The 25,930-nt window shown below is 41.9% G+C and overlaps 1 protein-coding gene across 1 annotated transcript in view; it reads right to left on the bottom strand.

Annotated features, from left to right (window-relative positions):
* Positions 1 to 1,220: 1,220 nt before the first annotated feature.
* Positions 1,221 to 25,930, bottom strand: part of LOC103811550 (latrophilin-3-like) — a gene marked incomplete at both ends in the record, with an annotated part of 34,290 nt that continues 9,580 nt past the window's right edge. Inside the window, 6 exons of the mRNA XM_009084534.1 lie at positions 1,221 to 1,397; positions 2,072 to 2,280; positions 4,451 to 4,573; positions 5,378 to 5,561; positions 18,312 to 18,350; positions 21,537 to 21,722. Of these exons, the coding sequence (XP_009082782.1) occupies positions 1,221 to 1,397; positions 2,072 to 2,280; positions 4,451 to 4,573; positions 5,378 to 5,561; positions 18,312 to 18,350; positions 21,537 to 21,722 (918 nt within the window). The remainder of the gene's footprint in view (positions 1,398 to 2,071; positions 2,281 to 4,450; positions 4,574 to 5,377; positions 5,562 to 18,311; positions 18,351 to 21,536; positions 21,723 to 25,930) is intronic.

Below are 25,930 nucleotides of genomic sequence, written 5' to 3'. Positions count from 1 at the left end.
GTCACGCATGATGGTTCTTTAATATGTATTTTATTGCAGCTTTTCACATTCCTCTTCAGATTATTATGTGAAACAAAAATATACAAAGCAGTGACACTGGAGAAAAGGTCTCTTAAAACCATAATAGCTTTTGTGGTTGTGCAGTCCTGGTTGTGAAATGTTCTGCCTGCATGGAATATGCCAGATTCATAAAATCAATAGAATCAAGTCAGTTGGAAAAGACCTCCAAGATTATCATCCAACCCTACTGTGGTTACTAGACCATGGCACTAACTGCCATATCGAGTCTCATCTTATAAAATTCATAGCTAGTTCAGAGCTGTGGATTCTGCTGCAGTGCCAGCCACATGAAACGTGGACAATGCAACACAGAAAATGACTAGGCCAAAACCTTTTGGCCATAAGGGTCTTCTCTTCTTTCTACAGCAGCTGAGACTGCTCTCAACCAAGGACAGCCAACAGCTCAGGAAACGGAGAACCATCTCAACCATTCTCCTGTCCTTGAATAAAATCCCAAATGTGTGCTTCACTCCCCAAACCACTGCTACCATGAGGAAGATCTACTTTCAGAATTAACTTCTTTAGCTCCTGTGGGGATAGTCATGTAGAAAGCCAGAATTACACCATGGACCTAAATGCAGGCAAGGGAACTAGCTAATCATATACTAGCCCTAGGTGGATGTACAGTTCATATTTTGTAGCTTGCTGTCACACAGTGAGACACAGAGAATGTATCTTTTTCCCCTAGCTGGAAGTGGGAAAACACGTTTGGCTCTACACAGGCACTTTACACAAACATGTGTGACAGTCTGCAGCTTGAAGCTGCATCAAGTAGGACACACATTTGTATCCCACACGCTTCTGTCCCATCATCCAAGGTGCTCACAACTCCCTGGTGGCACAGTGAGCATCCCACGAGCAAGAATCCAGACAGGAGATGTTCTGCACCAGTAAACAAAGGATATGCCAACAGCTAAGCCTGCTCACTCATCCTCAGCTCAGAACTGCTCATGCCAGGAGCCCAAGACAGGTTTTTTTATTGGTGTGACTATCTCCTGTTTCACCATAGAGCAGAAGGAAGATTTACTCCAGATGGTTTCTACTGTTAAGAGTTACTGTCACACAGCAACTTCCCTGCTCAGGTCCATGTGCTGTAAAAAAACACATTGAACAATTTTCCTGCCCAGTGCATTGTCAGCATGTGAATCTGCAATGCCTACCTTAACTTCCACATGTGCCATCAGGACTGCAAAGTTGGTTAGGTGATTGCAGGAGCACGTGGTGTGGGTCTTGTTAGTTGCCAGCAGGCGACAGCCCTGGGTGGACCAATACCCTGTCATCGTACGCTTTGTATAGCTCCAGAATGAACAGTTTGGGTTGAAATTTTCTTCTGACTGCTGCAGGAAAAAAAATAATAAATGCAATAAAAATTATAGGCTTTCAGAGATTCCTAAATGCACCACTGGGGCACTTTGTAACTCTCACCCTTTAACTCTGGATAAACAATCAGCAGTGGTTTATACGCCAAGTATTACTTGCCAATATCAAAGAAAGTTAGATTGTTCCTGCTCTCTTTGCTAATGCAAACTTAGTTCTTTGTTCTTGATTAATTTCAGACATTGACTAAATCCAGCTCTTCAAAACCAGACTGCTTCATTTGCATTGCAGAGCAGAGAAATTAATTGCTTTCAGCAATCAACTTTTGTAATGACTGTGCTTGGCTAACAGGAGGACTATCTCTCCTCTTTCACTGTAATTCCACTTTCCTCTAACATCCCCTGCCACCAGGATAAAATAATATCATGGTCTATTCTAATATATTGGTCGTTTTTAATTACAGAGTGACGTGTGTCATCAACTGAGCAATGGGCATCAGCTCAAAGGAGACACTTTCTTTACTTCTATTAGTGCAACATGAAAGAGACATTCTCCATAAATAACACAAAGTGCAAAGCAACCAAAGTATAATTCAAAATCTAATCAAGGACTGCTGGGGGCCTCATGGCAGCCAACTTTTGCATCACTTCATTTCAGAAACTGAAAAAAAGAAGTGCTTTTTGAACTCACACACCTTGATGTGCTTAACAGTAAACACCACAGGATCAGCTAGGTAAACCTTATTGCTGAACTCTTTGTTTATTGCTGCTGTGATGACAGGGGAGTTGACAATGACAGAGTGATTCGTTGACATTGCTTCTGTTCCCAACTTCATGCTGGCATTCTCCGTGGAGAGATAGGTGCCCAGGTTGTTGTACAGCACAAAAGCCACCCTGATTTCACCTAGAAGAGCAGTAACAGGTTAGATATCCAGGTCAGCTTACTCAAGAGGGTTTTTTTCGATGACAAATATCTTCACTGAACCAACGTCAAAACTTCTCTGAGAAAATGTGAAAGAACTAAGATGTGGCATATGAAAAGTCATCTCCTGCTAAAGCCAGTGAACACCAAGAGATGCAACAAGCAGTCCATGGACATGAAGGGCAGAACTGCTTCTTCCAAAACAAACTTTTATAAGCAAACAGATTGGTGGAAGACAGTCAGAGAAGGTGGGCTTATTTTTGGCATCAGTAGGTGTAACTGGCTCCAAAAAAAAAGAGGCCAGGTGGTCAGTTTCCCACCTGACATCACTTTATTCTCCAGGCTATGCTTGGGAAACATGTTTCATGCTGGCCTGTCACACAGGTGCAGTATAAAACTATGATTTGGTCTGTTAATAACGTAAGGCTAACTCAGAAAAGTGTGGGACAAATCTGCAGGAAGAATTAAAAACTTTCCCACACCACTTCAATCTCACATAATGGATAAAACAAAACTGCAGAAATTTCATTTAAAAAGATATTTATTTTCTTAATTTGCCAATCAGATACACACCATTAGGGAGCCTGCAGAAAACCCAGGTTACCAACTGTTTTTAACTCAAACCATTCAGTTTGCCTTCTGTTCTGCACATTATTTCATGGGCTATAAATAAGAATGGAATGTGATGAGTTTGCTTTTATATGTATTAGTTGGGGAGAGATATGCTTTTGTTTCTACAGGCATCACCATAGCTTCTGAGTAAGGTGAAGCACTCGTGACTCCAAAGGTCCCTCCTAACCTAAATCCTTCTATGATAATTTTATTACTATTTTTTGGTGACCTTCACGCATGTGCCGAGCTAGTGCAAACTGATGGGATTCTTCTGATTTGACCAGAATTCAAGTTATATTATGCTTATAAATACAGACTTCCCCTTCATTGCTGCTAATACAGTTTCTCTTTCCCTTCAAATCTCTCTGATAGTGGAGTGAAACTCCTGCCTCACTGGAGCTTTGCTACACATCTTGAGCTTTACACTGTATTTAATAGAAATGCTTCTCTTCAAGTCCTGCATGCAAAAGTACCAAACTCTGTCAAGGACACCAATAGCAAAACTTTCTTTCTGAACTACCAGATCAAACTTTGCTCGCAAGAGTTGTCTGAAATTTTTGAAAGTTTTAATACATCTGGTCTGGCTGTAATACTGTCCTATCACTCCATGTTCTTTATTTTTTACTCAGAGAGGGGTAAGGCACTGGAACAGGCTGACCAGAGAAGTTGTGGATGCATTATCCTTGGAAGTGTTTAAGGCCAGGTTGGATGGGGCTTTGAGCAACTTGGTCTAGTGGGTGGCATCCCTGCCCATGTCAGGGGGGATGGAACTAGATGATCTTAAAGGTCCCTTCAAGACTCAAACCATTCTATGACACCTGCAGTGACTGAAGCCCATACTAGAGTGCTCTCCCCTGCACACAAATTAAATTTTAAAGGCAATCAGAAATAGAAGCATGTTAGGCCCATCAGTAGAAGACCTATGAGTCTGAAGTTCGCCTACAGCAGGGCTGTAGAGATCAACAAACACGTCTGCTCAAACTCCTCATCTGGAAATACATGGCTAGCCATGATGGAGACCATTCATCATCTGTAATTTATGCTGTATCAGGAGGTTCACAAGATCTAGAGAGAAAAGCACTAAAGATTTAGACTCATAACAGTTAATCAACCTTTTCTGCCACGTTGGCTCATTAGTAATATTTGCTACTATTATTTCTTCCCTCTACTTTTGCAGATCTTTGTATAGTGCCCCACTGTGAAGCAGTTTACTCAAGCAAGACTCTTATCCCACTGCAGACAACGGCAGTTAAAAGTACTTCTCTGGACTCAGCACTGTGCCCCAGCACCCATGCAATTTAAGGATCTGATGCATATTTACCATCACATAATACTTTTGAAGGCTGTGAATCACTTAACAATATAATAGGTCCCCAATCAAACAACTAAGCTTGCAGTCAAGGGCACGAGCAACTGACACTACCATTAATTTAAATATTAACATAACTATCAATACTAAACTTACAATAGTTAAACACAAAACAACACCTAAAGCATGACTGACTCATGAGGCTGGTGTGGTCTGAGGTGCTTGACCTACCATTTCGACCATTTTGCTTCAAGGTATTTGCTGACAGCTGAATGGCACTCCCATGGCCCATGTTCTGGGGAAACTTCAGATCTTCCAGACTCCCATCTGTGCTTAATCTTGCAACTTCCAGCTCTGTTTGCAAGAGAGACCAATTCTCAGAAAAACTCTCTACTGAAATAATCTTCAACACGATACTTCAAAGCTACAAAATGGTGTTCCAGACCATCTGAAAGCAGTGGAATCAACTTACAATACTTCATGCTAGTGTGTGTTTGGGTTCCTATTTCTTTTTAAATCTTTGCCCTGAAGAAGTTTTAAATTTAATTAAAATAAAAGAGCAAATAAATTCTACTCTCTGTGAAACACAAAAGACAACCAATTCTTGTAAACAAGAACCTCAGGATATTAAGGACAATGGTTAAAATGAAAAATCTGAAAATACTACTTCTTTGCCACTGGCGATTGGTACTTTCTGTAAATGTTATCAGTGCTCAGGATCTGTATTCATAGAAATAGAAAGAAGAGTTGTTCTCATTTTACATATGCACAGTAGGAGGGCTAGCTCTTGTTTTTTTAATTAAAATCAACCATCAGCCAAATAAAGACACAAATTTGTATGAAATGAAACACAATTGCATTATGGTGAACAATCTGCCTGAGAAGTGGCTCTCTTATAGCTCTAGTACAAATTATACCCTAAAAGCCAGGAGTAATAAAGACAGGTTTCCTGCTCATTTTCCTTGGGATTTCAAGGATAGAGAGCTGCCTTACTCCTTTACACTCTTCTGGAAAGACTCTGAAGTCCTTCAGACAAAGGGCTGAGACATATCTAATAAACTGCTCTCCAATTAATCTAGGCACCAAAACCAAAGCCAGGTTTCCCAGCATTTACTCTCCCATCATCTGCTCTTGATGCTTATGGGATCTGTCCCTTACGGATGTTGTCAGTGTTTTCCCGGACAATGTCTGTCTTCAGCAGGTTATCAGCCAGCACAAAGGCACTGTCCTCCACGGTGTCGAGTAACTTGGTGGCTGCACGCTGCTGTTCACTGGCATTCAGGTCCCTCCATGCATTCAGAGCCTGTGGCTGCAGGAGATTGTTCACCGTCTCCACCATAGCCTGCAAGGGAGAGCGATGGAGTGAGAAAAGGCTCTAGCAAAGCTAAAGCACCATCCAGACCTCAGACATATGTTTAGTCCCATCCTCCACACACATCAGTTTATAGGGTGATGACAATATCTCATTTCCCCACCCACTTGGGGCAGCCTGCAGTGGAGCTAGGCATATCAGAAGGGCAAGAGAGGAAATACTGATTTTATTCTAAATGCAGGCTGGAAACAGTGCTTTTCTGCTTTTGTAATCAGCAGCTCTAGGCTTGGAAAAAGAAGGAATTAGGGCAGGAGGTGGGGGTGGGAAGGGGCAGGGGGAAGATGAGGATTAAGGAAACATGCAGGAAAATAGATTTCAAAATCCAGCAGCAGGTTGCTTACTAACTGCAGCACCAGAATTCACAAATAGGGCAGGGGCACTCAAGGAAGGTATTTAGCATCTGCAAGGGCTAAGCTCTTTAGAATGTTTCCCACCATACAACCTCTGGTAGGCAGTCACAAAGACACAGAGATTGCTGAGTTATGCCACTTCATCCAGAGAAGCAGCAGGTACCCACAGAGATTTAGGTAAGACATTACATTTCAAATCATTCCATTCAGGAAGAAGTCAGTCCCACCATAACAGCTTTAGTCCCTCCTATGGTGCACTTTCTGCCCTGGGCTGCCACACACAAAGAGCTCTCCCATGGATAACTTCCCACAGGTTAAGCTGGATGCACACCCAGGATCACATGAAACAGTAATGGCCTCATGACTGCAAAATTACACCAGTAGAGCCTACCCAACTTGAAGCTTTTTCTCAACCTAAAACGCCCGCTTTGTTACTAACCAGAGCTGACTCAACCACTTTCCAGCTGACATTTTTTAATGAGACCAGCTGTACCAGGTGGTAGAACTGATTGCACAGAGTAAAAGGGAAAAAAAAGGTACTTTGATCATGCTTTCTTCAGCTGGTTAGTGTGTAGCCACCAGGCAGGCCTGTCACACGAAGAAACACCTCCACTGCCAGCTAATGCTGACTGCAGAAACCATCTTTGCCTTTCAGATGAAGTTGCTGTTCTTAGTAACTTCATGCTGAACACATAGGCATCAAATTCACACCTCAGTTCTGCAAGCCAATGACAGTCCCATGGGACTTCCACATTATGCAAGCCAAGAGTGTTCCCCATGGGCTCATTTTCATGGATAAACTTCATATTTACTCCTGATACTGATTCTAAACCTACCAGTGAAAACAAGATAAGGCATAGCTCATTCTCCAGCAGAGCCTTCAGGAAGCCACAATGCCAACATGTGGCACAGAGAGCATCCTGACTCACTTGCTCATCATGGTTAGATAAAAATGAAGAGTATAATTACATCAAACTAGAATTTGATTTTATTGCTATATTCAGGTGACCTAAAAAAACATTTTAATTACAGCAAGGTTCAAGGAGAAGCAAATACAGCTAGAACTGCCACTTCTGATGCTTTTAATCCCAGCAAAGATACCTTCCCTGAGTCTGGAAGGTTTCTCATACCATCATGCTTCCTATCAGGAGACTGCGCCATAATTGGACTCCTCTGACAGCACAAAGTTCCTACACTCCAAGCTACATTTATTCATGATAACTCATTTGTTCTTATGCCAAACCTCTTCCCTTCCCTTGGCAGCTACTACCCTGGTCCCTTGAATAATAAGATGACATTTCTCCTGAGCCTCAAAGATTGATTTCCCAAAACATGGAATAACCAGTACTTCAGCTGCTGAAATGGCTGAAAATCTCATCCTCTAGTGCTGTTGTAACAATCCTTTTGCTGTCATGCCTTTATGATCCAGGATTGGAATCCCTTATTTATTTGCTCTTAAATGGAACTTAATAATCATAAATAGCTTTTTTTTAACTGCTTACTAAACTGATTTTCCTCAATAGTCTAAAAATTACCTGAACACATCTACTATGTACACACAAAAAGATGGTTGACATTAACAGTCAAGAAGAAAGACTAAAAATCCATAGCATTTAAATGTGGGGTTTTTTCAGTGTTTTAAAATCTGGAAGCCTGATCTCTGTAGCTCTCAATAAAATTCTATAGTATACTTTGGCATTTTATCTCTTCACAGGCAAAAAGAAGGTAGTATTCCTGTCCAGTGACCTAAAAACTTGACTATTTTGTGGTGCAGGTTCAATGCAACATGCTACTTTCTTGAAAAGACCTTTTATGTATGAAAAGTAGAAAATGAGACTTTTCTCCTCTTTCAATATTACCACACAGACTACACTTTGCCTTACTTTCATTTAGTTCAGCTACTAATGGTACCTTTAAATCTATGCTAAAATAACATCCTGGATACTTTTCTCAATATCTGAATGGTGGAAAGCTTCTTTGCAGCAGATCCAGCTTCTGGCTGTGGATGGAAAGGTGAAGTCCATTTGTCAAAAATTAAACAGATGCTTAAATATGTGTTACAGTGAAATATTAGCTGCAAAGATTTTTCTCCAGAAAATTATTCTATGCAATGTGGGGTTTTTTTGTTTTAATGTGTACACGTGTGCAAAGTTTGAGAGAGAATATCAGTTAAGCTTAATGTGCCACTTACTGCACAATGTGCATTCCTTATCCAATGGACACAGTGCTAGCGAGCATCCACCCCCTCAAAATGACTAACCTGAAACGAGCTACTCCATATCACTTTGGGTTTAGGGTCTAACACAAAAGCTCCAGAAAGATTTCCAGGGACTTTAGGTCAGGTCCTTAGCATGTATCTGAACAGAACTGGTAGACTGTCTTCACTGGCATTACATCCGAGATTAATTTAGTCCCTAGCTTTTCCCAGAGTGTCACTCCCCTCACCTGTCTCAGCGCATTAATCAAGTGATCCTCACACCTCATCATGGCCGAGTGCTGCAGGCTGAATCCAAAGAGATGAGGTGCTAATGAAATGTGCATTTTGGACAGGCACTGAAGTAGGTGTTCAAATGAAACAAAACAGCTGTTAAAGCAACAGTCTTGTGAGACAGAGATGCCAACGGAGAAGTTGGGCAGCGGAGTGGGAACTGTGGGAAGGCAGGCACACATGAGAAAGACAGGCCTGTGTCTTTGCATTTAAGCTGAGCCATTATGGTGTAGGTGGGTTTGGCACCTAGTCCAATAACTTTGTGGTCTGATGAACCTCCAGCACAGAAGAAACAGACGTGCTAAACTCCCAGGAAAGCCTCCCAGTGACCAGCCATGGGAGGGTTAGCCCTGACAGAGGACCTTTAAAATGCAGAAGGCATGAGATATGTGTGCATAGGAGCTGATGGCTTGATAGATTTTACCTGAGATCCCTGGTGATACTGATGAAGGTGGGGACTTTCAGACAGAGATAGGAAAGTTCTGACCTAGTTTCATCCCACCTCCTTTCAAGTATTTAACATGCAGCCAAGCAGGGAGCCCAGATACCTTCTGGTTTCTCTCCCCACTGAAAGCAGAAGAAATTATGCCAAGTCTTATGCCTATTTCAATGCCCAAAGTCACATACCTATCTGTGAAGAACCCAACATCTATTAAAGGATGCTGCATGACTACCTCACTGAAGACCCTAAAGGACTTTCTTTGCGATGGTGTTCTTCTTTTGCTCTGCCAGATCCTTCTTCCAAATGCAGCCTATCTGTAAACCTCATGCGAAATAAAAATGTGGGGCTTGGAGTCCAAGCATATCTCCACATCATGCACAGCTGGAACCAAACCAATGCTGTGGTTGCTTGGGCTTAATGAATAGACAGCACAAGCACAATGATGCCCTGGGACAAACCTAACTAAAATTACACCACAGGAAAGCTTTCATGAGGCACAGCTTGCTTGTTTGTAGGCTAAGATCAAATGAGGGAAGAAGGACATGGCAGAAGAGAGCCAAGAAGGAAAACTTTCATTGTTTCTATCCTGAGATATGCAGCATAGCTGTATGATGCCTGTGAAGTCAGGCTATCTATACATGCAAAGCCAAACCCTTTAATTACTAGCCTGTAAAGAGCAACCATCCTGGGTCAGAGAATATTAGACACAGTGCACCTTTCATGTCTCCAGCAGTGACTACAATTGGACATCGACAAAAGAGCAAGAACCTTCCAAGCACAAAAGACAAATCCCGTGACAGTGATGCCTTTCACTACACAGTTATATAGCACCACAGACTGTATGTTCAATGTAAAAAAATGTTAATAAATTGCAGAGGGAGGTGGGTTTTTTTCCCAAATAAGGATGATGATTTCTTGATTCTGTCCTGAGGTTACAAAACAGAAACAAAATGTAAACCTTCCATCTCAGACACTTACAAATTGGTATTCAAAGACATACTGTAAAACAGGCAACGAATTAGGAGATTTACAGTAATTATACATTACTAAAAGGCCAGCGGTAGATATCCTGTTGATTACCTTTGTGACAGCTGCTTCATTTTGTAAAACTCAGCGTTGCTTGTTCATTTGTTTTTCTCTTCTTCCCCTCTAGAAATGTCTGGTGAGAGTATCTGGCTATGTGGCACACAGTTTAAACCTAGGAGGTGAGTATATATCCAGTGATACCCCATCCATTTATTTATCTCTCACTGTACCAACATCCAAGGCACTGCCCTTTGAGAAAAGCAGATTCTGCAATGTAAAATCTGTCTTTAATTGGAAGTCAACACTGAAAATCACTAGGAGATGTTAGATGTACTCAGCTCATTGCCAAATTTGGGACCAGACTGCATTGTGATACAGTGCTTAAGCACAGCAACCCCAACCTTAGAAAACCAGATGCTCTCCTAGAGTCAGGACCTCTTTAAATCTTTATTGTTCATTTCAGTCTCTTGATGAGCAGCTCATGGAAGAAGAAAAACCTCAACAAACTTAAAACCAGCAAAAACACTGCTTCATGGCAAATGAACACCAGCAGGTCATACAGAGAATATCGACTGAATACTTCTGCTGAGTAATTTTCAAACATGCAGTTTTCAAATATGCTTCCTTACAAAGGAGCACCTCCTTAAGAGGAGACTGAACACTGTACATGTTATTTTGCATGGAAAATAACATCAAGATCTTACCTCCTGTACAGCTTTGGGAGAATGGGGACAGTGGCACAGGGCATTAAAGCACCACTTTTGCAATGACATCTCAAATTAAAATATCTCCAATTTGTACCTTTGAAACCCCTGTCTCATACTGCTAAGACTTCTTTCATCTCACAGGAATATCTCATGCAGTGCACTTTCAAAAACTAAGCTAGAAGGAGCTACAGCAGCAAGGCTTTTAATAGGTAGACTGAAACCATGGCTGGTGCATGAAGCAAGCAGTGCTTACACAGCTACCCCTGTACCAAACATGTTTGCCAGCACAGACTCATCAACAAAGGTTTGTACACCCTTTCTGAGAAGAGCAGAGCTCAGACTAGAGTGCAATCACACAGGGACAACCTCAGGTGGTGCTTATGGTCTGAGGTTCTGGGTCGTGCCTGAAGTCTCCAGGTAGTGACCCAAAACAAGTGCATTATTGCCTTTATTTAAAGAATGCAAAAACATTACTAGCCCATGTTTTAATAACAGTTGGAGGTTTTAAGGCAAATCAGCAGAGAAAAAAACGCACAAAACTCCTTTCGAGTCAACACTGCACAGTGTGAATGAAAAGCCCATCAGAGAGCAGATGCACTGAAATGTTGATATGGTACAATGACCACAATGTTATGCCCTTTTTTCCCTTTTTCCTACTGGAAAGCACCGGTACTTTTGAAAGAGCTTACCCACCTCCTTGCTCAGAAATAGATGGGTTTGCACTGTATTCATATTAAACACCCAGTGCTAAAACAAACCCTTTCCTTTTGTTATCAGTATTTGCAAGCCTCCAAACTAATTGAGTTAAAGGCACAATCAATGCCATTGAAGGCAAGTTCTGCTGGCAATCTCTGCTGGAAGTTGTTCGATTCTTGCCTCTGGCCAGAAGAATCACGTGTACAAGAGAAACTCACCTTAAGTCTGAATGTACCTGGTACAGCCAAAACGGGCCCTTTGGAGAAAAAAGGCCAGCAAGAAAGTATAGATCCAGACATGCAAGTGACCAATTCTGGCAAAGTTATTGCATTGAAAGGGACAGCGCAGGGAATGCTGTGCCTTTTTAGAGTGGCAAATGAACAGCACCCCAGTTCCACTACACAGGGGTCATTGATCAAACAGAAATGGTCATTGCTGCGTGGGACTTCAGGACAAAAGAGATGTACATACAATTTCTTCAGCTTCCTAAACAAGGAAAATGTCATTTTGACTAAATGATGGAATCAAATCCTACTTCTTAGCTGAGATTTGCCTTCAAATCTGTCTGACAAGGCTCTTTGCTCTTGGATGCTTTTTTGCCTTGTCATTTATTCTTTCAATTAAAAATCTAAATTTTTCTCTGGTCAAAGCCTAAGTAAGCACCCTGGAGACAATTTCTTACAGGGAAGCCCAGCCACTGTCAAAGCTTTTTAGAAAGCAATGAAATCATCACAAAGCAGTTATAGCATTCAGTGAAAAATCTGTCTGACAAGGCTCTTTGCTCTTGGATGCTTTTTTGCCTTGTCATTTATTCTTTCAATTAAAAATCTAAATTTTTCTCTGGTCAAAGCCTAAGTAAGCACCCTGGAGACAATTTCTTACAGGGAAGCCCAGCCACTGTCAAAGCTTTTTAGAAAGCAATGAAATCATCACAAAGCAGTTATAGCATTCAGTGAAATGCACAGTAGACCAAAATTTAACCGCAGTGAGAGCTTAAAAATAAATAAATCTTTAGAATATCTACTGCTAATCTCCACTTCTGCCTTCAAAACTAAGCCAGAAGCACTGGCCTGCATCTAGTACCAGAGTGGTGATGGTATCAGTTTTGGTGAACTGAGACAAAACCTACTAGGCAAAACCATGGCTAGGACAAGAAGAGAACTTCCCGTGATCTTCCAAAGGAGTTTCTAATATTGATCCACAGACTGAGAGAAAATGCTCTTACGAAAGAGCATGAAACTTTTTCTCTTCAACCATACAGCAAATATTTATGCTGTGGTTACAGGAACTGTACTGACACAGAAATGGCCTGAATTTCAGCAGTGCTGAGAACCCACTGTAGTGAGAAAGGCACTGACCTTTATTAAAATTAGGCCATCTATAGAAAGCTTAACTATGGCATTAATGGTCTTTCACTAGGCATGCAAGGTCTGCAACCTTGGCCTTGAACTACCAATACTCTCCTAATGGGAGCACACCAAAATAATCAGGAGATACGAGAAACAGAACAAGGTTACAAATTACAGGTTATGGTTTTGCTTTACTTACTATATAAGGAAGAATATTTTAAGGTCAGAAGGCATCTGTAGGACTGAAATAAAAGGAATTGATTGTGAAGAAGGAAATAACATGATCTATTTCATCTAATGAGATCTTCCCAGCAGAATAAGCTGAGCACTGCATTTATGAATCATCTGTATTTGCTGCCCTACTGTTTGAGACTTAAAACTATACATGCAACCACTAAAGTAATTACACTGGGGAAGTAAGCAAAGCTGTAGCAAGAAAGGAAAATGGGTCACAAACAAGAAATGCCTCCTTGACAGAATATCCATAGCCTTCAAGGAAACTCCTAGGAAGTCCGCGAGACTCATCCTTTCCTGCAACAATTCAAATCAAAGGGACATCTCCCACTGACCCCTAGAGCAATTTATTTTGAGACTTTTTACCAGTGCCACCACATACCAGGACCAACTCTGCCTATAGAAGAGAGTAGGCACAGAGCAACATCGAAAGCACTAGATGCTTTTCTCAGTTTTGCTATGTTGCATGTGGGCACACAACCATAGGTGTAGCTCAGTGGTAGGTGGAGGAATATGCAGTCACCTTCTCTTTTAACATTTATGTGAAGAATTCTGGAGTCTGCTGACAAACCCAAGGCTGCTGCTTTGATCCTTCTCTCCCCTAACAATGGACTCACCGTGGCAGAAACACATGGGGTGAGGATTTCTAGTTTCACTCTTGCTGACACAAATCAATTGAAGGTTTCTCAAGCTGTGAAGTGTATTAAATTCACAGAGTTTTAACAAAGGACTACCAAACCACAGAACCACGCTGCGAGTCGCACTTCTTTCAGATGTCCTTTTAATTATATTAAATGAAAGTTTTAGGCACTTTGATGCTGATAGGCAAACATCTCATCTCTTGAAAAAGATGCTAAAAGTACTCCCTGCAGCTATATTTAACATACAGTATTGTGTGCACACTGCTAGCCAATTTATTCCAGCCACTTTAACAACGATACCTTGCCTGACAGGCTGTGCAGAATAGCATCAGGAGTCAGGCAATGCACAAATCATCAGAGGACTCTGGAAGTTGTTTGACACACACTGCAGAGCTCTTTGTCATACAGCCAATTAAGTGACCAAACAAGGAACTTGAAAATCCTCATTAATTTGCCCCTTTTTATATAAATGGAGGTTAGAGTCAGAGGCACAACAAGAACACAAACAAATACAACATAATTCAATTTGTGCACCCTCTCAGAGCTACAAGTTTTTTTTCATTTAGTCTTCATGGAAGTTGGGACCAGTCATGCAATCAAGAGAGAAATGGGACAAACAGAATTAATCCACTTTAAATAGTACTGGCTAAATCCCAGGTGCGCCTTTTATGTGCTGAGAACTCCTAGGTTAGCAAAGGAAATAGTCTCTTCTACTCAGCTCTAAACTTAAGGCCATGAATCCTCTGAGGAAAGCCTTTCATTTTTGCTTAGTAAAGCAATTCAAACAGCTCGTGTTTCAAGCATGAAGTGTTCATAAAACATCCAAGAGAACCAGAAAGACAACTCTGATGTAGCCACCCACCACTGTCTGCTACCTGGAGCTTGCCAGGTTTCATGAGTGGATCTGATGACATCTGCAAATCAGAAGCTCTTATGATGATCATGGCACAGGTGACACCTCCTCCATAATCCTCACCACTTGCTATACAGACCAGCCCAGGGCAAGCTGATTTGTAACCAGAACAGCCCAGAGGATGGCAGGAACCAGAGCAGCAAACACCATTAGACAAGGAAAATGCTGCAACAGCATCTCTCTGCTGCCTCCTTCCACCCTTTCCACGAAGCAGCAACTCATGCTATCTACTGTATTCACCAGCCTCCAACTTCGCAGCCACTGAGTTTGTAAAATAAAAAACCTAAAAGAATGGGAACTCTGTCAAGCTTTTGTCTTCCAAGATCCTCATCCCAAATGTAGCATGCAGGGAGGCAAGTACCACAGGGAAATTCACTGGTCTCATGATGCCCCAGAGCTGCAGCACACAAATCCAAGTGAAGCAAGGACATGAGCTCAGATTTTTCAATCAGGTACACGTAAGCCATAAAAAAACTGCAAGCAGAGGTGTGGTACGAGCTTTTATTTGAGTCTGTGTTTCCAGCTACTAAATCTTACAGCAAAAGTCTCTATTTTTTTTTGCCCTATGTGTAAGTTTTCCACAATAATATGGCCTCATTTATTGCATTATATGAGTACTCAGCCTTTTTTTCTTTCGGTTTACTGCCCCATCTCCATTCCTAGAGGCCAGGAGAATTGCACCCATGACATTTTAAGTTGGGATGCTGAGAAATAGTGACACCAAACCCAGTTTCATAACCTGAAAAAATCAAACAATTTATGTTTTCCACAGCTTCAGTGCTTCAGTTTAAGGAGAAACACCTTTGGAAAATGAACAAATATAAATTCTGAAAAAATTACAGAAAATTCATACCAGTTTACATCATACACCAGTCACCAAACTAAGCTGTGCTAATCAAATGTGTCACCCATTGTGACTCATTCTCCCACAGGATGACTTTTCCAACCCATTTCCCAAAATAGAGTGCAAAAACAGTGCAATGCGGAAAGGTGCTCTTCCAAAAGCCACACTCTTAGCTAATGGAGCATCTTTCCAAGGCCACTCTGGTATCTTGGATATCCATCTGGGCCAGCTCAGCCTAAGTTGCCCATTAATTAGTATCACAAATTAAAGCCCATGTGCCAGTTTCTTAAGTATAACCATGATTGAAAAATCTTTCAGCAACTGTATGGTCATCATATTAAGATATATTGATCATATCTCTTGCCAGGTTGGTTCTTGTTAAGATTTTTGAGACAAAAAAAAAAAAGATAATTTACAACCCTTGAAACTAAAGAAGCAGCATTTGTAACCTCCATCTCCAGTAAATAAAATCCCCAAGCTTTTAACTCAACCAATACGGTGAAACTGAACAAGTTAAATCAATATTTGTTTTAAATGTACTCAAAGAAATAAGATTATTACCTGATAATGCATTCTTGGTCTCATATTTGAATAACTCACAATTTTTCTCAATCTACTTTGCATATTTATTTATAGTCTTTTATTTTGGGTTTAAGAACACTAGCCCAATTGCTACAGGGGCTCTGCCATGGCTACCTAAATTTGTCAGCCCAACGAAAACAGTAGGATTGATTTTAGCAATTATTATCCTTTCAAGTCACCCCCACCCCCCAAAATCCACCTTTTCTTAATAGTACTTTAGATATTTACAATTCCTGGACATCTGTCATGTAAACCTTGTACCACACTTTCCATTGTCTAGGGAGCACAGAACTAGGTACACTTCCTGAAGCTACACTTCCAGCCCTGTAAGCTGAATTCAGTCATGGATGCTCTTCACAATAATGGGATCAGCACAAGAAGATCATGTCAGCAAAGTTGAACACCCTATTCCTCTGCCATCAGTGGCATATGTCCCAGTGACTTCCCATCTTCCATTGGCTGTATAAAGTTCAGGGTTTCACCGTTTAAGATTTGTTGCAAAAAATCTCTGCTAAATTTCCTTAGCTGGCCCAGACATTTCATTGCATGGTAAAGGATAAGTAGCCTGTAACAGGAATATCTGCAGTCACATGTAATTGCTATTACAGACAAGCTCTCCTTCACAAGATTTTTTTGATGACTTTAGCTACACAATTTTCTAAATGGAGGCATACTGTATGAAAATATGTCCAGATACATTACTTTACCTCCATATAGTAAAAAGCAGAGCTGGAAAGGTTCAATTAGGTCATCTAATTCATTCTTCACGCCCTCTTTTACACTGCTGTCCTCTTCAATATAGGTACCAGATTTGTCCATATTTATACTAAACAGCTCAAGCAATGAGCTTTCATCAGTTTTCGTCTACTAAAGAAGCGAGCGCATGATTAATGTTTAAACACACAAGCAGCCTTTCCAAGTGAGAGGGAAGGAGTCCTTGAAATTAAGGGTAAGCTGAAGTTTGTGCAGAGTATTCAGCAGGCCAAGCTTTCCGTAGAATATATTAATCTCACCAATCGCTACTGTTTGAAAAAAGACAAAATGACCAGGAGCATGCACCAACTCTGTAGAGTATGCTTGTGCAGCTAGTGGAAAGGACAACTGTGGGTCAGGTAGAATCCAAGATCCCCAAAAGGATTGTGTAGTCCGTGGTCAAACCCACCTCACCACGTTTCCATTGGTACCAGTAGTCAAGGTAGTGAGGGACTCACTTGGGAGTGAGCGTTGCACTGTAAACATTCCTAATTTCTTTCAAATGCTTGCTAGCTGCTTTCTCTGGGATCTTATGAAAAGTGACTCCAGACAAGGGTGTCCATAACTGATCTTTATCCATTAATGTACATGGAAGGGAAAAGGTGACTTTATCTCATGACATTTTCCAAAGGGAATACAAACAGCCTGCCAGCACAGAGGGGTACTGTTTTATTTCTAACGTTCTAGAAATCTAGACCATATAATCCCCCACACTAAATGACATACGTGCCCACAGAATAAAGTCAGGAAGTGTAGAAAGTTGAATTTCGCAGAAAAGTTCAGATATAGACAGCCCCCTCCAAAACCATAGGGTTCATTTTTACACCTCTGCATACTACACATACACATATAAATAATGATCAACACCCACCAGTACAATATCAACATTTACAAGCACAAGACAGAAATTAGAACGTACAACATTCACATTTCTTTAAGCAGAATTAACTAACCCATAGTATACAAACAGGTTTATATAAAATGGAGCAAATGCTATAAGGCAAGGTGACAGGAGTAATAAGATAACGTGAGGTCCCACTATGAAAAAGCCTACAAGCAGGTCTTTCCAGAATGCTGGGGCTTGACTTTGTTCACATAAAACACAGTGTAAGCCTACAAAAGTCAGGCCAGACCTGGGTGAACTTCATGGGACGTTATGTTCATAATCCTATACTTATTTTCCAGCACTGTCTCCTTCCTGCATCCCTCTGTGAGACACTCTGCATTTCATTATGGTCCTACCTCTTCCCTCATGCCGAGCATTGCCATTTTGAATTGTTCCTAAATTTTAAAGAGTAAGAGGGGAAGAAAGAAAACTAAGGAAATGCAGGTGGTAGTTACATGAGTGACATGCTGTGAGCAAAATCCAGCTGGTCTGGAGACATCTCCGTGAGCAGCAGTTTTGCATTTTTTACTTGCACACATCTATATTCTGATGGCTGGATGAGTCTTGTCAGATCTCTCCTGTGTTTTTTCCAACTTTCTGGGTCAGCGATTTTGTCCCAAATTTTTGTCAAGTCTAAGAGCAATGGGACAGGTGGGTAAGATGAAAAATGACATTATTATCCTGTAACCTTAACCTTAGAACTTGCTGCCACAAAGGTGGTAATAATCAGATTATTCACAGAGACAAGACTCATTTCACAGTCATTCAGTCAAACAACTGGACATGTGTATTAAAAACACAAGAAATACCTGGACATAGGCCCTGCAAGAGCGCTCCCTTTTCTGAAGCTGAGTCCATAAAGATAGCAGATTAAAGGTGGAATAGAAAAAACAAGTTAGTGACAGAACAAGGGAAAAAATTGAAGAAAACGCCTATGAAAAACCCCTAATTTCTCTCTTAAACAGCTGCTGAAAAACAACCAAACCAAAGGAGTGAGTGTGAGTTAGACAGCAGTAGAAGACCGGAAGGACAGGCTCCAAAAATATGGGTTAGTCCTTTTTCGGTGAAGTAAAGCACAGACTGGTAACTTCGCAAGAGCATCTGTTAGATGGTAGGAGACACTGAAGTCTAGTAGAGATACTCAAGAGATGATGTTTTCCTTACAGCTTGGAGATTGAGCATGACATTTCCACGTCAAACAAGGCTGAAAAGGGTGAGGCTGATTGTTATTTGCATAAGAGGAGTGTGGGCTCTGCAGTCAGACAGTGCTGATGGCACAGTGAAATATAACCAGGCTTCAGATGATCAGGACCAATTCCAGGGAGCAAGATGTGTGCAGGACTTCACCCTGATACAGGATGGACCTGCATATACGTATCCTGACAGGCTTGCTCAGGCCTCTCACTCAAGACAAAACCTATGATGCTTCAGCTTCATTGCTGTGAGCTTGTATAATGGGAATTCAAAGTAATATTTTCATTTGAGGCAATTCTGTCCCCTTTGGATTAAGCTACTTCTCCAGGAATGTATTTCCCATTCTTTTCATGCCAAGTTGTGCTGTTTTTCCTAACTCCTGGGCCTAAATCCTTTATATGCTGAATAGCTTTTCCACAAAGAATCCCACCTTTTCCATAGGAGCCACGTGTAGGACTGTACTTCTAGATGCACTTTCATGCCTCTTGTCTGATAACTGCACTTTTTTTGTCATGAAATTCAAACAGGCATTTCTTTACCTCCACAGGACTTTGCAGGTAGTCTACAGCAGTGAGCTAGAATTGGTGAGCTCTGCATCACTGCAAAGAAACTTCCCAAATTCAGGCTATTCAGAGCCACTGGCTTTGGCTGGGTTTGTTTTTGCTGATGTGTCTGGTTGGAAATTGCACATCAACAGAGATTCAAGGCAACAGCAGTGCAATCCCATTAGTACAGCTGAAAGCCAAATTTGTTCCCAAGAGTTTTGAGGCTCTGAAATAAACAAAATACGCCCAGGTATCATGCAATGCCTAATTTCAATTTCTAATTCATCAATTTGTAACAGTAGAAATCTTCCTCTGGGTAAATTTGTCCAGTACAAAGACTTTACAGAAAAAAATGGAGATCAAAAAAAGCCTTGCTCAAAATTACAGAGGTATGCAATTGGGGGTCTTCCCAGCCTGCAATGGAACAATTATTACCTTAATTAAGCCTGATCCAGTGGAAAGCATAAAGCTTTCAGTGACAGGAAAGTGGTTCCTGAAAGATGACGGCTTTTAAAAATTCTGATTATGCCAGTTTATTTCAATTCACTGTACATCAGCCTGTAAAAAAACCCTACCAGTACAAAACAGCACAGGTGATTACTTTTGGATTCCCAGCACATTTCCTTTAATGATTAAAAGAATATTTAATGGCTAGTGCTTACTGTATTTCTTCTTTCTGACTAAACAGCACTAAACAAAACTCTTTTCAAATTACTTTTTTCCCTTTTTTTTTTTTTTTAATACTCTTGATCAGTGAAGGGGAAAATGGAGCAGTAACTCTGCTGCCTTTTGTTTGCCCAATACTGCTTTCAAGTTGAATTCATGCATTCTTAAATGAACACCGAGCAGTTGCTCTTCTAAAGAATTAAGTGGGGAATGACAGCAAGTAAATTACCGAGCCTGTCATTTGGATCACTGACTCGCATCACTGTTTTGCAGGACTCCACGTGGTCCTGAATTTTAATGAAGAGTGCAATTGATTTTTATGAGTTGCTTGTGCAAAGCTGATGGCAGGGGGAAGAAACCTGCAATGGGGACCCCAGAAGTAGCAGCTGAGCTGAGGAGCTCTGCCTTGTCCAGTCTTCCCTTCCCCTCAGAAACTCCTATCTGCCCCTGTGATACAACTCCATTTCATGCAATTGAAATAAATATTGTAAGGTAGGATATAAAAGGATGAAAAATCTGTGCTTGCAAAGATGAAGTGACAAAATGCTGGGTGTGGCTGGGGCACATTTAGAAAAGCAAGCAGACTACAACCATGAAACTTATTAGTAGGTGACATTAATTGCTGGTTTTACCTGATATTGTCAGACATCACCATCATTTTGACAAAGAACCATGGTATGATTATAACAAATAATGTTATGCTGATGTAACAGTTAATATAATTATTATCTACATTGTTACAAAATAGCTGGAAGCAGCACTAATTAAAAGCATCAGGATAACCCAATTCACAGCACATGCAAAACACACGAGATGCAGGACTTCAGTTCCCATGCGGCTGAAATCTTAAACAATCCCGAAGCCCTTTGCATTTAAAATAGCATCAGCCTACAACAATATCTTGCAAGAAAAAAGACAATGAATGTTACTTCTCTGAAAAGCATTTATCTCCATAAGACACAGAAGACATTTCAGGTTTAGTTGGGATCATTTATTCCCCATATAACCTTGGGACAAAGTTCTGTTAATGCTTACATGAATTCCAGGACTGTCAGAGCCTGATCCGCAGCTGGGAACAAAATTCTGTGTCTTATTTTAACTGGGTGACCAATATAACCATATGCTCATAGTTACAGGGCACAGCTGCTCTTTGTTTTGACAACCAGGTCCGCAAAATTCACCATTAGAATCCTATGTAAGTCCTATCCCATGTGTTTACATGAGATTCAGTGATGAAGAGGGCCTTTGACTAAGGAAATCCTCCGCTTTAAATATATTCTTATAGACTCCACAGCTCGTATTTCCTCCCACAGCGGGCAACCCCTAGCACCTTTAGTGCTATGCAGCAATGCCACTTCTGGAAATGACAAAAGGAGCAACAATTCTTCTTAAACAGGGGGCACCCACTGATTCTGGGCTAAGTAATGCGTTATCACTAAAAAGGCCCTCTAATACTAACGCATCTTGAAACCTTAAGTCTAACTACGATGGCCTCTTATGTGTCTTTGATAAACATATCTTCAGTGCAAATGAATGTTTCGGCGTGCCTCTGTTTATATTCATGCATACAAGTGTTTATTTGACCTTCACATCAGCCTCCTGTCCCTTCACGAGCCCCTTTGTTATTACCTTATTTAAGCTGCGTGCAGCACTGTCCTTCCCTCCTGGAGTCAGGTTTCGGAGCTGCACGTCAAGCAAATTCACCAGTTGGACCATGGCAGACACAGAGTATGCGATGTCACCAGCGTACAAGTGGTTTTTTGTGTGCTCCGCAAGCTCCCGGGCAATGTTGGCAGCCATCTCCCCTGACTTCATCTGCAAGTGAGAAAGCAGAGAAAAAGGCTGTACCTGGCTATTTGTGTGATGTTACTCCAGTACCTTCCAACCCCACAGTGTTAGGCAAGCCAGCCCCCCTCAAGAAGAAGAGAAAAAGAGATGAAGAAGAGAAGAGGAATAAAAGAAGTTCCCAAGAAGTACACTACAGCAAGAGTCCTTGTGGTTTGATCATGAACAGTGTTTTTGAGTATGGTTTTAAATGTAAGTGGCTTTTCCAGCTATGGTCACCATGTTGGCTTCAACAATTCCCAGGACAGAGACTTCATCATGGCCTTCAATACCTCAGTGCATCGTGTGTGGTGGATGGAGAATGAGCCAGGCTGCCTGGTGACACTGGTGAAGAACTCCAACCTGGAGTCCAGGGACCATCATGGCATCATGGTCAGTGGCTGCTTGGACTACCAGTACATGGATGTGGTGAGCAGTGACACACAGACACTCCTGGCGATAAGGGCATCTTTTCCTCATCCTTAATCCCACATTGTGAATGAGAGGAGGGGGATGATGGGACTGGGGTGGACTGAGCCACTGTGGTCCAGCTGTAGATGCCCCACTATGCCATCATGCATCAGTGGCCATTTAGATCACCAGGGGCTGTGTTGGCTCAGGGGTGGGAAGAGAGGAACAGGCAGAGCCCATCTCAGCACCCCACATGCTGTGCCCGTCCCAAAACCTGGCAAGCTGTGGGCTGGATACTGCAGGAATTGGGGAGCTCTCAGTGTAACACACTGGGTTCCCCCTTCCCAGTGGCTGTCACATCCCACAGAGAGGTGGGAATGCGATGCAAAGCTCGTGGGGAGCCTTGGGAGGCTGCAAGGAAATAAAGCTTAAAAGGGAACTCAGGGGCTCAGCATCATCCTAGCTGGGTGCCAGCCTACCCCTTAAGGTCACCACCTTTGTCCCTCCCATGCAGTGAAACCATCCAGCCTTGCTGCATCCCTAACCAGCACTCCAACCCACTGGAGATGGGCTCTGGCCTAGGATGTTCTTGGTTCCCCCAGTATGCTCCAAGGTATCCAGCTGGCAGCACTCAGCAGTGTCCCTGCACCAGCATTGTGCCAGTCGTTGTCCATCACCCTGATAACCAGCTTCTCCCTACCCACTCTTTTCCCAGCTCTTCGGCTTTGTCTACACCTGCTACATCAGCAAAGTGTTCCTGGAGGAGGAAGACAGCTGCAAGTGCTTTGGCTATGGGTCATAGAGGGCAGAATGTCCTTGCCTGACAATGTCCCACTGCCTGGGTCACAGGCATCTGAAAGAATTCCTTTAGTTGTTTTTTCCCCCCCTCCCCGTATTTCCATCCCCTGTGAGGCACACGTGCTGAGGTGTGATGTGCCACCTTGTGCCACCAGCAGTCCTCCACCACAGCCTTGGGGTGGGTGCTGCACCCTGTGAGGAGGGGACAGGGACACTGAGTCCTGAGCTGCTGCATCACAGCACTCACAGCCTTTGGGTGCAGCGACATGGGATCAAGCTTTGTCTCTACACCAGCCCACAAAGAGGCTGAGATGGTCCCAGTCCTGTCCCTAGTCCCCAAATCAGCATCAGAGCACTGTGCTCAGCTCCCATGGAAACCAGAATGCTCATTGCTGTGTATGCCTGCTCCAGGTTGGACACGGGGCTGGCACTGCTCTTGCTGCTCCCTGCTGACCCAAATTCAGTGCACACCCCCAGGACAGAGCATCTCCCATATCCCTGGTCTGGGCAGCAGCAGGGAGTATTACTCTTGCTGTGAAGGAGCTGCCTCCACACCTGGACAAATTCCCAGTGAATGCTCTTGATGCAGCTCCACTAAGGGAGAGGCATCCTCCCTGCTCACATCTCTGGAGCCATCCATCACTTCCCTCCCCCTGTGACAACCACAGGGGCTCGGGGACAATGAACTGGGAATACTGTGTGCCCCCAGCCAGCATCCCCACAGCCACCATCCTCCCTGCTGTGAGGTTTGCACCCAAAAACAAGGGGGAAACCCAGCAATTTAAGCAGTTACAGGCTAATTTCTACACAATCTTTATTACTCTTCCTGATCTGAGACAGCGAGATTCAGATTGGATATCAGGAAAAGTTTTTTTCTTGTTAGGGTGGTCAGGCATTGGAATATTGCCCAGGGAGGAGGTGGAGTCACCATCCCTGGAAGGTGTCTGGATCTGGTGCTGGAAGATATGGTTTAGGGGTTAAAGCAGAGTGAAAGGGTAATGTTTGGACTTGATGATCTTAGGTCTCCTCCAACCTTGATGATTCCATGAATTTCTTATCTTCTCATGGGGCACTGCTTTCCATGGGATGCCTATCCTAGGGAGGGCTTTAGTTAGCTTGTCCCATTGTCTTATCTATGCCACATGGAAACGAACAAACCATGAAAACAGTCTCTGCTTTCAAGAAAGAGCAGCTTCTGATGCCAGAGTATTATCTGATAGTGAAGAGACAATTTTTGTTACAACTCCTGCACAAAAATGTTCCTTATAAAAGGAACAAATATAGATGATGGAACCCAGATTGACAAGAGAAAAAAGTTTGCAATTCCCATTTTATGGATTTAATAATCAGGTGCTAATTTACCCCTTAGCATTTGCATGAGGGTGCATGCTAGCCACTACATTTGTAATGGGGCTAATGACTCTCAGCACATATTAAAAGGATACTAACTCAGGAGCAAAAGGCTTAAGGCTTCAAGAAGAAGGCACTGAAGGGAAAAACAAGCAGTTTTGTTTGGCTGTATCTTCTATTAAAATACTTTTGTTGTCTAGCTGAGTCACAAAACTCACAAATCCTCTGCAGTGAAATTCACCATGTATGTATTTGGGAAACTCTCACTCTTCCCTCTGTGGTTTTTCCCCTATTTCTTGCTCTGTTTTGTTCTCCCTGTCTGATATCCCTTTCATCTTCCATGCCACGGGGATTTGGGACAGGGCAGCTGGCACTATCTCCTTTTTATGAGCAGCTCACTACACAAATACTATTGCAGGTTGCTGGGTTTTTTTCATTATATACCACTCTGTGATCTGGAATGCATATCAATGTGGAATATGCTAGGGATAAGGAGAAATTACACAGGATGATACTTCAGTGAAGTTCCCCCTTCTCTGTCAGGTTCAGTGGCCAACTGCTGGGTTCTTCATATGAAATTTCCAATTGTCTTATCTTCCAACAGAAAGAAATAAGATATTCCTCTTGTTCCCTTAATTTCTGGTGCTTATTATAAAAGCAAGATTCTAGCAAAAGATTGTAGCCTGAGCTTCTATCTCTGTAAATCAATTAGCTGAGTTAGAAATGAATAATTTACTTCTATCAATTTGGCAGCAACAGCCCATCCAATTTAATGAAATCTAACTGAAGATGTTGATATGCTCGTCTTCAGAGAATTAAAGCATATGATGACATAGAGAGGATAAATAAAGGAGATAATGGGTTGTTCTTCCCATTAAAGCAATGATAACATATATTAAAAAACTGAATTATTTCTTCCTTGTTACACAGAAGGCCAATGCCATAGACACCAGATCCTATTCTTACAGCTGCCTGCTCTCCTAAGCAGCTGAAGAAAGCCATGCATCAAATCCCTTTACATAAAGAAATAAATGTCAACATTTTCCTGCAGTTCATCACTGGGGCTTAGCATGTCCCATGACACATGGTATTTCTCTAAGCTTTGCACAAAACGGCAGGAATTCCAGACTTTTTTTACAGCTACATTAGGAAAAAAACCCTGCACCCAATATTTGATGCTTACATTTTCTCTTGGGCCACACACCTATGCAAACTCAGAGAAAATTGCTCAGTTGCTACAAGAGCAAACACAAGAGTTTTCTTTCCCTGCAGGCTCCTGTTGTTCCTATCTGTCTGCAAAAGTGGTGCATGCTGGTTCACTAACAAACCCTTTTTGCTTTCTCTTGAACTGACCCTAAAAACTGCAAATCTGAGGAACTCCAGTGTGAATTACAAATAAAAGCCAATAAATAGCACAAAAATAGGCAACAATGAAAAAAATACCAGAGAAAAAGGCAGACCGAAGCTCAAAATATGTAAACTCCTGGGACATAGAAATGTTTAACCAAACTTATTTCACAACACCCAGGTTTTATGAAAATACAGAGATGTGCAATTCCCTTGGGACAACACTTTTGGTTCAGAGGTGATGAAGCTACTTCCTAGCATTGACAGCTCCAAACCTATACATTGCCACACAG

Source organism: Acanthisitta chloris, unplaced genomic scaffold (assembly GCF_000695815.1).
Source record: "Acanthisitta chloris isolate BGI_N310 unplaced genomic scaffold, ASM69581v1 scaffold27531, whole genome shotgun sequence".
In the NCBI taxonomy this organism is placed as follows: domain Eukaryota; kingdom Metazoa; phylum Chordata; class Aves; order Passeriformes; family Acanthisittidae; genus Acanthisitta; species Acanthisitta chloris.
Note: the sequence above shows the minus strand (reverse complement) of the source record. Positions and strands in the feature narration are given on the sequence as shown.